This window comes from Lycorma delicatula, chromosome 5, assembly GCF_047948215.1.
Source record: "Lycorma delicatula isolate Av1 chromosome 5, ASM4794821v1, whole genome shotgun sequence".
NCBI lineage: Eukaryota > Metazoa > Arthropoda > Insecta > Hemiptera > Fulgoridae > Lycorma > Lycorma delicatula.
Window position 1 is genome coordinate 5,002,773 of NC_134459.1, and position 16,124 is coordinate 5,018,896.

The following is a 16,124-nucleotide window of genomic DNA, read 5'->3' on the forward strand; positions in this document are numbered from 1 at the left end:
ATAGATTTGTTACGTAACAAAAATATATGATTTTTAATACGTTCAATAATTTTCTGGTTTTATAATAAAATTCATTAAAAGTCAAGTAAAAGGGACTTCTTATATATCTAACTGATACTGATCGGTTACTCGTCTGATCAGACGTTTGAGTGTTTCTTTCTTACTAAAGAAAATAGGCGTAAGAAGTACTGCCGTAAAAAATTTATCCCATAATTTCGATTTTATTTTTAATTATATAAATTCCTAAGTCAATCACCGGCTTTTTTGTGCTAAATTTCAATATGTGTCAGCTCGATTTTTTTTCTTTTTAACTATGAAACTGATAACATTTAAAAGATTTTTATTAAAATAACAGTTCGTGATAATATAATAGATGCTGGTAAACAGGGGAAAATTGGCGTATTTCCATACATCTCTAAGTAATTTACGACCTAAATGTTGGTACAGTGAAAAAATTCACATTCATTTAATCTTAATAAAATCCTATAACGTTAAGTTATTAATAGTTTTAAAATATCTGCGCCTCTGAAAATCTCTTTTTAATTAAATAATTATTTCTTCATTAATTTGGTATGTTTCTTCATGAATTTTTTTTATGTTGCGATTTATATTCACGTACAAGAAAGTTTGTTCTGGCATTAATTATTTTCTATAATTTCTGAAAATTGTAAATTTTTTTTTTTAAATTTGAGCTGCATAACAGTAATACATAAAGTTAAAAACAGTAATACATAAACTTAAAAACAGTAATACGTAAAGTAAATCGTTAAACTAAAAGATTTTTTCAGTTACAAAGTATATTTTGCCCATAATAGATAGCGGGAAAAGCATCGAGTGAATTAATAAAAAGATAAATTTTTTATTCTGATATTTAGAAACGATTTGAAAACATTTTTTTTAAATGTAAATTTAAAATTAAATATTTCTGGATTAGAAGAATTTTAGTTTATTTACTATCTTATATCGTACTAATAATGATTCTCCAAAGTGCGTACGTCGGATATAGAAATGCGTTTATACAATTTATTTTCCCGTAAACTTTTGATTGTGCGTAAATGTAGTCTTGAAATTAAAAAGTTAATAATTGTGATTTATAAATACGAAGTCCTATCCGGAATCGAATCGAGGGCTTTCAATATATTATGCATCTGTATTAAAGAATTAAATTTTATTAAGCGCTATTAACTTAATAACACTATGAGATGATTGCCGGGGTTATCATGTCTACTCCTGAGAAATGGCTTCCGGTATTGAGCCGCATACCACCCCCAAACCTGCGCCGTATGAACGCTCTTGTAAGAGAGTACAAGAAGATTATGGACGATCGAAACCTACAAATCAGATGAGGACATTGAAGATGCCAATCACGGTCGCCTTCGATCTAGAAAGCCACCTGTCAAAACCGCAATTGCTGCCACAGAGGACGGATTTAACCTAAGTGACGCCTGGCGTCGAGAATGGAACGCAAAGCAGAATAACCAAATCCAATGTATTACTCAAAAGCCGCCGGGTTTTCATTTGCCACGTAAGACATGGTCAACGCTAAACAGAATGCAAACTGAGCACGGTAGGTGCGCCTATTTCCTGTACAAATGGGGTAAAACACCGACGCCCCTTTGTGAGTGTGGTGAAAATCAAATTCTTAAACGCATCAAAAACTTTGCCCTAGGACAGCTTATGAATATTTCCTGATGGCGACTCCAGAATCAGTAGCTTATATTAATTTGTTAAATGTTTGTTTGTAATTTTTGACTGTAATCGGTTTTGTGTTTTAGTGCCGTACTCTAAATAAATAAATTAAATCAATTTTATGAAATTTTTCTGAATTTTAGAACAAAATTTTTTTATTCTCCCTGCAAATAGTTTTATAATAAAATTCATTATAAGTCAAGTAAAGACTTATAATGAATTCTAAAAACTAACTGTTTATATCTAACCGGTTATATCTAACCGTTTGGTTACTCGCCTGATCAAGCTTTTGATTTTCTCTTTCTTACTGAAAAAAATAGTTTAACAAGTACTGCCGTAAAAAAATTATCTCGTACTTTCCACTAGACGAATCAATTTAAAATGATTAAGGGAAGCGAATATTTATTATTAATAAATTTATTTTTACGATGATCAGTTCAATCAAACACATTAAAAGGCTAAGTACAAGTGTGAAAAAGATCTATTCAAATACCTCGTATAAAAACGTAGTCAGATTTAATTTGCTTTTCCTGAATTAAATCGCCGTAAATTTCATTTAAATAAACGTTTAATGGGTATTTTAAACTCGATAAGCCTGTTGAAATCATTATAACCAATGAATTTTTAAAGTAAAATTATTTGATTAAACGCTAAAAAAATGAAGTTAATATAACAAAGGAAAGTAAAATTATTTATTTATTTCTTTTATCTAAATAGCATTTTTTGTGCTGTTTCTTCTTTAATGCTTTCATTATTATTAATAAAATAAATCCGTGTAATGAATTTATTATAAATAAATTGTACCGCAGAACTCGAGAACCTTTTTATAACCTTCATGAAAAATGAATCCTAACTAAGAAGCAGTGGTGTTAAATAATATTAGTTATTATTGAAGCTGTCTATGACAGAGAATAACATATTAACATATGACAGAGAATACTAACATATTAAAAATTAAACGCGATGAAATTTTTAAATTAATTTATTTAATTTTAGAAAGGAGCCTTGCATAGATACTTGTGGGTTTATAATGTCATATTTTAAATAAAAATTAATTTTTATTTACTACACCGAACGAAACGTTTTGATTGTAAAAAATTTTAGAAAATTAAGAGAGCTTAAATCGTCATTTTTTAAGGTTTTATGTTCTCAGTAAACAGGAATTTTCTTAAGTGTACGGTATCTAATCGAAATACATGTAAATAATGGTAAAAATTAGTTTTAAGTTTTCAAACATTTAATCGCAGAATAATAAAATTATAAAGAATTACTTCATCATTATATTTAATAATAATTAACATAGTAATCGCTTTCATTAAATGTTTTATATATTTATTTTTACTGGTTTTGATAAATTTTTTTTACCGAATTGAATCAGTTATGGCCCGAGATTAAAAAAACTATATATATATATATATATATATATAATTAATTAGCTTCTTTGTCTGATGAATTCATTTTACACATAAGCTTGGAGCTTTTCCGTGGGAATTTGAAAATGGATTTTTGTACACGTAAAAAAGGCCATTCCTGATTGGGATTCCAACCCAGAACCTCCGGATGAAAGGCAAAGTCGCTACCACTCCGTAGTAGATCAGTTTAGCTTTATTATGTTTCGTTTAATAACTGTATACAAATTAGAAAAAAATAGCTCTTAATAATTTTTTTTTTTTTTTTAATAAGTTGAACCATAAATAAACTCCTTGTGAAAAATGTATTCTCTCTAACAATAAAAGAAAAAGTGTTTTTGCTAAAAATTGAATATTTTAATTTTTAACAAATAAAAAGATGAAAAATTAAATTTCAAGACACTATTAACGATTGTAAACCTAGGTTTTATCATTTTCTTGGAAAAAAACAGTAACTTGCTGTAGATCTAATAACGAAACCTCAAATATTTTAATTAAAAGTGGCGTCAGTTCAAACTTATAAAATACTTACTAAAACGGTTAAAATATTTTGTAAATAAGCATTTACGAAAGCGACTAAGCTACTGAATGTATTTTAAGGAGTTGAAAATTAAAAATTAAACACATTTGCTGTCTTTCAGTTTCATTAAAACAAAACAACCGTTTTAAATTATTTGCACAGAATCGTCCCGACAAACTAGTTGTCCATTTAATTATAGTAACGTACACAAGAGTTCATTTAGGTGAGAACAGTAGCGAAATTAAACCCCCGATTGGTCTAGCGGTGAATGCGTCTTCCCAAATCAGCTGATTTGGAAGTCGAGAGTTACAGCGTTTAGTAAAGTCAGTTATTTTTACACGGATTTGAATACTAGATCGTGGATACCGGTGTTCTTTGGTGGTCGGGTTTCAATTAACCACACATCTCAGGAACGGTCGAACTGAGAATGTACAAGACTACACTTCACTTACACTCATACACATCGTCCTCATTCATCCTCTGAAGTGTTATCTGAAAGGTAATTACCGGATGCTAAACAGAAAAAGGAAAGTATCGCTACAACCACCCGAATTAAATACTGTATGCCCACGCGCTTTATTTAGAATCGTTGAATAAATAAACGAAAAAATATTATATTTAAATAAAATGACAAATATTTTAAAATAAGTTGTGTGTGCAATCCGTGCATCAGAAACAATCCACAGTTGTAGGACTTTCCCGGAACGCGGCTTCAGCTGCGTACCGGGAAAGTCCTACAACTGTGTTGTCAGCTTTTATTATTATTAAAGCCCTCCCGCTATAAAAATTTGAATATTGAAATTGATTTATTAATTTCTTGGTTACAACTCTATTGCTGCTGCAGCGCATAGCTGTAAAGGAAAACTATAATGAACGGCCAAAATTTTGGGGATTTTTGTAAATTTCTACATTTCCAGAGTCTCTTAGTCTAAAAAACACAAAACGTTATGGAAATTTCCAGAAGATGTATGTACTGTGTGTTGGCCTGTACGTTGATTAATATCTCCGGACTGGATCACCTCAATTTTTTGAAAATAGATCAAAAACTTTCTTTGGTGCATTGATGGCGTATTACATTTTTGATAAAAAATCTGATATGGACATCACATGACTTCCTTGTACGCCTATTAAATTATATATACGCATTTTATTAAAATGAAAAGTACATAAAATTTTATTTCATTAATAACTTCTGATATTTTTTCACAATATTTTTTCAATATATTTAAATTAAAAAAAAAGTTAAAAAAAGAAAATGAAGTCTGATTCGAACCGATGCGCCTTCCCCTTGTAAGATCCAAATATTTAATTAATTAAAATTTTATTTGGCTATAACTCTGGAACCGATGAAAATAAGTACCGCTTTTGATGTATCGTAAAAAGCTCTCGGTGAGGGTTTATTACTGCAGTTAAGAAAAAGTCCAAATTGTTTTGGATGTTGAACTTTTTTGGACCCTTTTGGTTCAGTCGATTGCAATCAAAACAGAAGGTGCACAACTAAATGTAACAATAGTCCTGCAATTCAAAATTTCAACATTATACGGCTAATCGTTTTTGAGTTATGCGAGATAAGTACGTACGTACAGACTTCATATCTAAACTAATCAAAATGGATTTAGGGATTGTCAGAATGGTTATTTCCGTTGAAATCTGAAAATCGAAATTTTTCGTGATCACAACACTTCCTATACTTCATACAAGGAAGTAAAAAGGGGGAGGCATAGTTTTTACCGTTTTGAAGCTGTTAGTTTTTGTATAGTGATCGTAGAAAAACTAAGCTGAAGTACGATGAAAGCTAATTAAAAGTCAAAATGTTTAAATCAACCGGATGTAGTTATGGAGGATATATAACATTATTTCTAAACAGTTTTTCTTCGTACCTCGAAGTTCCATTGACCAAAAGAGTTAAAATTTGGCACAGATATTTTGCAATATACCTCGGCTGGGCAAATTTGCAGCTTCCGCATGATTTTCGCATCCCATTGGACAAAGGTCATCGGTACCCATATTTCTTTTAGTAAATTTAGTTCTTGTGCACCTCCGCTTTTGATTGCAATCGACTGACTCAAAAGTGTCCAAAAAAGTCGAAAATCCAAAAAATTTTGATTTTCAACATTTTTTAACTGTAGTAATAAGCCCTCATTGAGAGGTTTTCACCGATATATCTTATTTTCGAGAACTTATTTTCATCGCTTCCGGAGTTACAGCCAAATAAAATTTTAATTAATGAAATATTTGGATCTTACAAGGTGAAGGCACATCGGTTCAAATCCGACTTCATTTCCTTTTTTTAACTTTTTTTTTAATTTATATATATTAATTTGTTAATAATTACTAACCTCTGATTGTAAAAAAAGTTTTACGGTAAATAATAATATGCAATAATAACAATACAAAAAAAATATATGAAAAAATATCAGAAGTTATTTATGAAATATGATTTTATATACCTTTCATTTAAAAAAAAAATGTGTATATATAATTTAGTAGGCGTACAACGAAGTCTTGTGTGTCCGCATCAGATTCTTTGTGTTTATAATAATTGTTATTGAACAATTTGGATAGCTTTTTTTACTACTTACTTGTTAGAGAGTTCTCTAGATATAGTTTTCTTCTTTAAATGAGTATGAAGGAACGAATAACGGTCTAACAACAGAACTGGTTGTTACTTTTTTTAGTAAAGTTATACGCTCTATTAAAAGTAACCACAGAATATTTGCTTGCATGATTAATATATAAGTGCCATGATGTTGAATCTACGATAAATATGTTCATATACATATATATATTACTTTTGCTGCCTGTGTATTGTAATAGAACAGCGATTCCCTCAGTATACTTCTCAACGAGTTTCTCTGTTGCTCACTATACCCATTGCAGAAAACCATCGAAATATAAGTGTATTATACAGTACAGCAAACCGTCTGCATAGCATGTGAATGTGGATTATTACCATTATATAGCTAAGAGATGGGGGTTGTGATTCAAGTGAAATTCAGAATATAATTTAAATAGAGAATTCTACAAACTCTTCTGTCACTCGCTCACGCTCAGTCTCTCTCACTCTCTCTCTCTCTCTCTTTGTCTATCCCTCTCTACAAGCAAAAGCTGTTATGCAAATAACGTCACACCTAATGAAATCTAATTACATTCTAGTCTACTCTCTCCCACTTCCCTTATTACTAACTCGTCCACCCGTTTCTGTGTCATCCATACCTAACTTTTATTCGGATACGTACTTACTACCTTTCTAATTTCATTTCATTTCTTTTTTCATCCACGTCACTGTCTCCATTTGTAACCCTTTTTAACATCTTCCTTCGCTTCGGTCTCTTCCACTTACGGCATTCATTCGTACATAAGGACTCATGAATAACTACTATTTACGGTCGATTTAAATAATAAAAATTGTATTCTACTGTTAGGTGTGTGTAAACGCTTATCGCATAACGATCTATGATATTTGTACTCGGCCATACTTATATTTTATTTCATTCTTTAGTTTACCTTTTAAATTAATATTTAGTAAAAGTAAACCGCTATTATTATGTTTAATTACACTATATACAAAGCGTTTCAGAATGAATATCAGGGATTCAAAGCCATGTAATATTTCTCAAGTTTCACGTACATTGATTTACGTAAAAGGAAAGAGCAACTCAAGCGGTTTTAGCTGTGCTCAAGCTCATAAACTGTTTTCAGTACCTTCCACTTTGCTAATATCAAAGATGGCGATCCCCCGACAGAAAGCGCTCTGTGTTTCGCAATTTGCAAAGTGTGAAACTGTAATTACCGTTCGACCTGAGTACCGTTTGAAGTTCCGTTGTGGTCCCCCGAGTGACAATAACATTGGTATGCGGTATAAACAATTTGAAACCGCTGGCTATACGCGTAAAGGGAAGAGTACAGGACGAACAAGTGTATCCGAAGACAAATTTGAACGTGTAAGAGTCTTTTGTGCGTAGTCCTACGAAATAAGTTAGGAAGGCAAGCCGCGAATTATCTTTAAATTCTCGTTATCTTATCTTTAAAATCTTTAAATTTTGAATGTCCATCCATCTCTCTGCGGTTGACAAAGCCGCCTACGCTCGATCTTCTAGCTGCGGTCGTAAGTTACCACGAACTAACAGGAGACAGTCATCGGCGAAAGCCTGAGCCGGGATCCCGTGACCCCGGGAATGTCAGTCCCAAATAGAGGCACCCGAATACCGGGTGCCTCTATCAATGGGATACCTCCATGTCATACGGAAAGCGCCATCCCCCGACTGCCTCTAATGTCCCGGTATACGGGATGACGCCGAGCACACCTTTTTCAAATGCGCTCGCCGGGCGGCAGATCGAGGACACTAGAGGCGGATCTCGGAGCGCTGAACCTCCACAACGAAATTGCGATGCTGCTCCGTAACCCGAGCAGCTGGGTGAGTGTGGCCCGATTCATCGGCAGCATTTTCTGGACCAAGAAGGGTGACCTGGATAATCCTGAAAATTAGGTAGCGGTCTTCTCAGGCTAGTATAGGAGGACTCGGCCGGAAGTAATGTTTTAAACGGTTCCCGGTCGAGTCCTGGTAGAAAAGGGAGTGGTTTTAATCGGTAGTCTGCTGATGGCGACTGGATAACACCATCAGTGGGAGCCCGACACTCCGTGGGTAAATGCATTTCCACCTCCCCCCCCCCCCCACAAAAAAACAATATTATAATTATTTTCTTTACTCAATCGCAACTAATTTTATAGACATTTTCTTTATAATTATGTCTTTCCATCGTAATCTTAAAAATATGTTTGTGGAAATCCATTAATTATTTAATTGACGTCAATTTTAATTAGGTTGTACCTTATGTACTCTAGAATTCTCATATTTTATTATATTCTTTAAAACACGTAAGGTTCAGCAAATCTCTTGTGCGGTTTTAATATAACGTATTGAAAATAAACGTCGCCAATTTAGAAAAGGTTTTTTTAACCTTACTTTACGGCTTTATAAATCGCTCTAAGGAAATAATTTTTATTCAACTATAAGCGTTGTTCTTTTCCTGCATCGCTACACAGTTAAAATTTAATTGACGATTTACTGTAAGAATCAAGGCAAATCATAGTTAAAATATACATCCGTTTTCGCGGTAATACAATTCTACATAAGATTTGTTAAAAAATTACAACAAATTTAATGTGTCATTCGAGAATTTCTTTACGTTTGTTTTTTTTTTAATTGTTTCAATATGATAGATATTTTAAAGAAAAATATTATTTTGGCTCTCCATAAAGATAGGAAGTATTTTTATTTTCCCCTCTAGCGCTATAGCTCTAGAAAGGAAAGTATTATAATCGTTCCAATTTGGGCGTATGCGGTTTACACCGGATCCTGACGTTTTGACACCTAAGGCACCCAAAAAACCGGATGGAAATTTTTCCGGATGTGAATGTTCGTATGTATACATGTATGTGTTCAGTGTTCGCCTCTAAATTACTTTATATCACTAGAACTACCGGACCGATTTTAACCAAAATCGGTCAGATTACTTCTATACGGGGCACTTCTACGGGCGTCATTAAATTTTCAACTTAAAAGGTCAAGGAGATGAGGCTGTAGAGTACTCTCAATATCTCAAGATTTCGCCTATTAAGGTCGTATTTTTCTTGGGAAAATTTGTTAACGATTAAAAAATTACAATATTTGCGAAAAAAAAAGTTATCGCAAAATCGCGTTCCCACCCTCAGTAAAATATACTGCTGTGTTGTGACGTCACAGATGAGGGAGTAGAATTAAATAAATGAATCGATATTTAAAGTGTAAAAAAGTAACTCGGTCTGACCGAGTTTCAAATTCGATTACCCGGTCGACTCGGTATTGGTGCGTTAAACCGAGCGACTACATCGGTCTGCCGACTGTATTATCAAAATCTGTTCTAAGTTGTGAAATTACATTAGTTTAGTTAGTGCCGACCGTTGCCGCTAGTACCGCCAAACCCGCGCGAATTAAATATGGTGTGCGCGCGCGCTTTAGTTAGAATCGTTGAATTAAATTAAAAAAAAAAATATTATAATTAAAAAAATAGGTAAATATTTTTAATTAAGTTGTATGTGTAAGCCGTTCATCAGAAACAACTCGCAGTTATTTTGTGTTGTCAGCTTTTTTCCTAAAATATTTTTTTTAACAACATAATTACGTTAAATACAGCGTTTCATAATTTCAGTTAACAGGATCGGTAAAATGTTTACGAAAGAAGAATCATTTTTATTATAAATATCGATGATAGCGCCATCTGTTAGAGAAGAATGGAATCTTTTTTCCGATCTACACATCCCAAATAATCGTATATAAAAGTAAGACGACCGTACTATATTCCACGCTTACGTGAATCGACTATACTCTTTCGTAACAGACGGTTGAGATTCTAATGTCTTCTTAATGAATGGGATTTCTTAATTTTTTTACAACTCTTTTCCATTTTTTTGTTAATTTAAATTATGAATATTGTTAAAAATCTAAAACTCATATCTAAAAAAAAAAAGAAAATAATGTTACCTATCTTTACTAAAATTAATTATTATTTTTATATTAATCGCCGTATTACTGAAACTGATCGGAAAAAAAAAATGTTTAACGCTTAAGCGGCAGATAAGACTATGTTCTTAAATATTCTTAAACGTTACGTTTTTGTATAATATTTTAACTAGACGAAAAACGGGGTATTGTTTTGTATAATTTACCCTATAAACTCTTGAGGCTTTCTTTAGATAAATTAAAACTAAGGATATTAGGCTACTAAAAAAAAAAAAGTTCTAATACGGTTTACTCAGTGTTTTCCTCTTAAGTAGTTCGAAAAACATTTATTTATTCTCTTTCCGGTAAAATAAAGGTTTTTGCCCGTTAGATTACTTTTCTAACTCCTTTTTTTATTGAAAAAAAATTATTTTGTAGTTTGAAAAAAGTTAAAATTTAGACAGGCTGAAATCAAGCAAACCCGGACCGATAATTAAAAAGATATTAATAAATATTATTCAACGAAAATAATATCTCATTTTTCGCTTATAAAAATCTCTTTCTCAGCGAACGCTTAATTTTTCTTTATTTTGAAAATTCAAAAATCCCTCTAATTAAAATAAAAAATACTTTGTTTTATTCGTCATTAGGATATTTAATACGCTTTGAATGTTTATTTTCTAATCTTCTGTCAAAATATTTTTCTTCTTTATTTTCAAAACTGTATCGTAATCCGATTATAAGTTTTTCTTTAAAAAAAAAAATATATATTCTACCCTTCACAGCAACCAGTGCCAAGTTAGTTAATCGGCATCAAAACGTGTTACGATAAAATACATGTATATATCATACATAATTTTATTACCAAATTTTTTTGTTTTCAATAATGCGAAAGGCATGTTACGTATTAATAATTTCACTACACTACTACTGTGATAATGTTTTATGCATAGTGTAAAAGGACCCGAAAGATATTTGAATTTAGTCGACCGATGAATGTAGATTATTCATATCGACTGAATCGTAGTACTACATAATAAACACGGAACGATAAATTAAAATAGTTTTTACTCAGAACAATTAACCGCAATAGAACGCTTGCAGTTATTTCACGCATACAAAATATCACTAGCAAATCGAAGTGGTTATCTGCTCTGCATCGGTTATCGATGTGTAAGTTGTTATTTGGATTGCGACACATCTAAGCGCTCTAGCGGTTTATATTGAAACTTTTTTTTTAATTAGGACCACCGACATTTAATGCGTTTTGCGTGACGTAACGTTTTTACGTCAGCTGTTAAATTCTATAACAGTTTCCCTTTGAACGCCGAATTTGCGTAGAGAGGTTATATGCACGTGTTAATTTTTATTATTATCAATAAATATCTGCCGTGATATTCTAGACCTAAACGTTTTTAATAAGTAAGAACAAGATGAATTGTTTTATTCTTTAAAACAATAAGCTTTTGACGTTACACTTAAAATATTACTGGTTTACTTTGCAATTTCTGCAAATTAGTTTTTAATTAAAACGCATTTCAATAACAGAAACTTTATAATTACGCTTGTCTAATTAATTTGTAAAATAAAACACCATCGGGTGAAAGAAATACACTTTATTTAGGTAATTGAGTATTTAGATAATTGTAAATAACTTTTACTAATAAAAAATTTGTTTTTTTAAAAAATGTTTTATTAATTACGAAATAATTTTTTAGTTCGAATCATCTTAATTAAGCCAGCTTATAAATATAATCGTAGTAGATTATGGAAACTTGTTGCTATAGTGAGATCAATTGTGTATTGAACATAGAATACCTTGTCTGTACAGAACTGAGAATCATTAATTACTAACAGATACTGCAGTGTCTGTTTGCATTAGCCTAATTTTCACTATTTCAGATTATTGCCCAACTAGCTGTTGTAGTTTATAAATTTTAATGAATAAAAAAAAGAAGAGATTTACAATCATTTAACATCTTTTTAAGTTATTTATTACAGTTAACAAAGTCTCCTTTTCTTTAATGTTTTACTGGAATAAGAAATTAACTCACTTCTGATAAGTAATAATTTAATTAGTCTGACTGACTGTTTTGTAGTGTTTTATAAGAAAGAAGTCATTGCAATGTAACCATCTGTCAGTAAGCTGGGTTGATTAATAGATTATCCTTTAATAAAACTTACTATAGCAACACTAAATGCTTAAATAAATAATGTTTTTTATCTACCTATTCACAATTTTTTTTTTATAACCTAATAACAGCTACATTTTAAGATTAATTACGATGGTCTCATAAGGTTTAGCATCGTGAAATGTAATGTTCATCTGATTTAATTTACATAAGTGAATATAACCCACCAGGTTGATCTAGTGGTAAACACGTCTTCCCAAATCAGTAGATTTGGAAGTCGAGAGTTCCAGTGTTCGCATCCTAGTAAAGACTTACTTACTTTTATACAGTTATTTTTATACAGATTTTAATGCTAGATCGTAGATACCGGTGGTCTTTGGTGGTTGGGTTTCAATTAACCACACATCTCAGGCATGGTCAAACTGAGACTGTAGAAGACTACACTTCATTTACACTCATACATATCATCCTCATTCATCCTCTTAAGTATTATCTGAAAAGTAATTACCAGAGGCTAAAGAGGAGAAAAAAACATAAATGAATGGGTGGCTACAAACAATCTTATTTTTATTATTATTTTTTTAATGTTATTCTTCTACAGTTCTTTTTCACACAAATCCTGGTGAAATAAAGTGGTAGTGCATAGAGCTTTCCCTTGATCAGTACAATTATGCTCTATGAATTAACACTTCCTAAAGTGTCACTTTAATTTACTTTAAGAGTACGATATATTGCTGTTAAATTGCAGTTAATGTCAGACAACTAAATATATATCATAAAAGTAGAATGGTGTCTTTGAAAATTTATATCTTATGAACTTTTTGATGTAAAATAATTTCACACCGGATTAAAACCTCTTCTCTTCTGTTTTAGTGATGTAAGTTCTAATTTGTTTGAAATATAAAACTTACTAAAAATCATGTGTAAAAACTGCCCTTTTTATTACTTTCTTTCAGACCTCTTATTAAATATAATCATTAAGAAATCTCGTAGAAAATTGGAGTTTAGCTATTTAAGAAGAGAATTTTACCATTCACTCAAGTGCAACGTTAAAAAAAAACTTTTATAAATTATTTCTATAGGTATTTTTTTTAACTTTCAAGTGGAAAGTTATTTATTAAAAATTTACTTCAGCTCATTAAAAATAAATATTTTTTTCACGGAACTTTGTTTTATAATATTATTGAGATCAGTAAATATAATTTCATAACATTAATTAACAATGGGATGGAAAAAGTGTTTTAAAGGACAAAATTCCCATCAGTATTACTGGAAATATTAGCTGTTAGGAAAGAGTACAGTTACTCCACAGATGCTAGAATATAGTAGAGATCTCTTTTTTCTTTTTTTTCTCTTTTTTTTATGCGTTGCTATTAATATAAATTAATAGGTAAAATTAATACTTATTAGATTATAGAGTGCTAATACAATTAATGGGAGAATGGTAGGATCTGAACTGTTTATCTAGAAGCTCCTCGATTCAAATCCCAATCAGTCTTGGCATATTACAAAAATTCATACCGTAGTCCAACTTTTAGGCTGGTCTAGTGGTTATCTCTTCATCCCAAATCAGTTGTTTAACAGCTGATTTTTTAAGTCAAAGGTTCCAAGGTACAAATCTTTGTAAAAGTTAGCCGATTTGAATACTAGACAGCAGATACTTTTGTGGTGTAGTTTAGCGGTTGAGGTTCAGTTAACCACACATCAGCTCAGGAATGACCAGCCTGATTCAATACAAGACTACACCTCATTTACACACCCTCATCTCATCGGGCCATGGAGGAGTTGCTCATTGTTCACTAACAGAAAAAATTCCAACATAGACATTAAGAAAATAAAATATTACAAATTTTTTTTTTAAATTTGCTTTATACTTTACATTTAGTCATACTTTAATCAAATTATTATCATACATTGCATGAATTTAATTAGAAGGTTAATTTGGATTTCAAAACATAACACGGTATATTGAAATTTCTAATATATTTATAAAATATCAAACAAATTTTTAATCAAACATTTACTATGCAAAGTAACGAAATAGTGAAGTTTTTTATTATTGAAATACAATTGTAAATTAACAACTTTTTTTGTTGCTTATACACATTTTACAAATTTACCCTTGTATGGGAGATATTGTATTGTCACCCGACCTTAGTAAATGTTCAAAATTTCATCAACAGGCAATATCAGGAAGTATGTTAAATTATTACATTCACATCCTTAATTTACCACTGTATGGGGGGATGTTAGCAAAAGTAATGGATATTGTATTGTCAGCTGACCTTAGTAACTGTGCAAAAATTTCATCAATCGGCAATGTCAGGAAGTATTTTAAATTAAGGATGCAAGATTTGAGGACAAACATGAAAAAAAATTGAAAAAACATTGTGAATTAAAATAAAGAAGTAAAAATACAGAAACACAAACTTCAAGCTTATAAGTGAACTATTGAGAAAAAGTGTTAATATTAATAACTCAGAATAACAGCACATAGTGAGGCATTGGAAATGTTTAATAATTATTATATAAATCATTAAGTTTCATACCTCTTCTATATGTTCAATTTACTCAAGTTTCTATAGTTTGTGAATATTGTAAAAAAAAGCATGAGATTTATTTTTATCAGTTATAGTAGAATAACAGCTGTAGTAATTATCAAACAGATAAAAAGTAAATTTACTTAACTCAATGACTCATCGCTAATACTTTTTTAACATTTTTTTCAGGTGATGGATTAGATTATTTAAATCTTGCGCTGAAAGAAGGTGGAATTATCTTAAGTATGAGCTTAGGTAACGGGAAACTTGATTTACAAGTGAAACCTAACAAGATAAGATTTGATGACAATCAGTGGCATAAAGTTACTGTTCACAGAAAAATACAAGAAGTAAGTATACAAATAATAAATAAATAAATTTATTTTAATTTTATGTAATATAAATAATTTATTATTAACTTTTATATACGTTAAATAAATTGTATATCGAGTAAATAATTTTTAAATTATTATTCAGTGTAGATGGGTAAATACTGCTCAAATATTAAAAGGTATTAAAGAGTTCAAATATTATAGCAACAATAAAAATATACTGTTCTATATTCTAATATCTTGAATTTCAGTCCACAGCACAACATTATCTTCAATGTGGTGAATATTATATTTGACAGAATATTCTTTTGTGTTAATATAGCTTTACATAAATTGTCACATCACAAACAAGTCATGCTATTACCTACAGATCCCAAGTAATAAAGCTTTATCAGATAAGTAATTATGTATTTTGGCAACTGCTATCTTACTAATGAATCAGAAAAATAATGTTTGTATCAACTTATAAATTACTGTAAAATATGCCACTATAAAGGACTATTAGGTTACCCAAGTTAATTTTTTTTTTCAGGTGGTTATAAGAAATTAATGTTTGGAAGCTACTGCACTACATACTCAACACACTCGCTTACTGTTTGCATTTTCTTAAACTCTAATCATCTACTCCCAATTCTGTAATAATTACACAATACAGAACACTAGACACCGTTCTGCTGTTGTTCCTTTAAATGTATATATAAAAATGCCCATTTAAAGGTGGAGCTTATACATTACCACATTACTACTAATTTATGTGCATGTTCGGTACCATAACCAAAACAGTTATTGGTAATCTGACACAAGATAAAAACACTCCTGAAACTGGCCTATCCATCCATTCCTAAAATAACAAGTATTCCATGGCAGGTTTACTAAGAAAAGCGTGGAATAAGTGATACTATCATACATCACCATGCTAAACACAATAAAATGCAGACTTCTAGCTCTAAAAGGGACAAGTTCAATCTATTCTCCATGATGTGTGACTGCATAGCGAGTATCATTAATCTCAAAGAAAGT

At 30.8% G+C, this 16,124-nt stretch overlaps 1 protein-coding gene across 1 annotated transcript in view; it reads left to right on the plus strand.

The window, feature by feature from the left end:
- LOC142324680 (neurexin 1-like) overlaps positions 1 to 16,124 on the plus strand; it is a 311,382-nt gene that overhangs the window by 212,348 nt on the left and 82,910 nt on the right. The window contains exon 3 of the mRNA XM_075365567.1: positions 14,962 to 15,122. Within this exon, the coding sequence (XP_075221682.1) occupies positions 14,962 to 15,122 (161 nt within the window). The remainder of the gene's footprint in view (positions 1 to 14,961; positions 15,123 to 16,124) is intronic.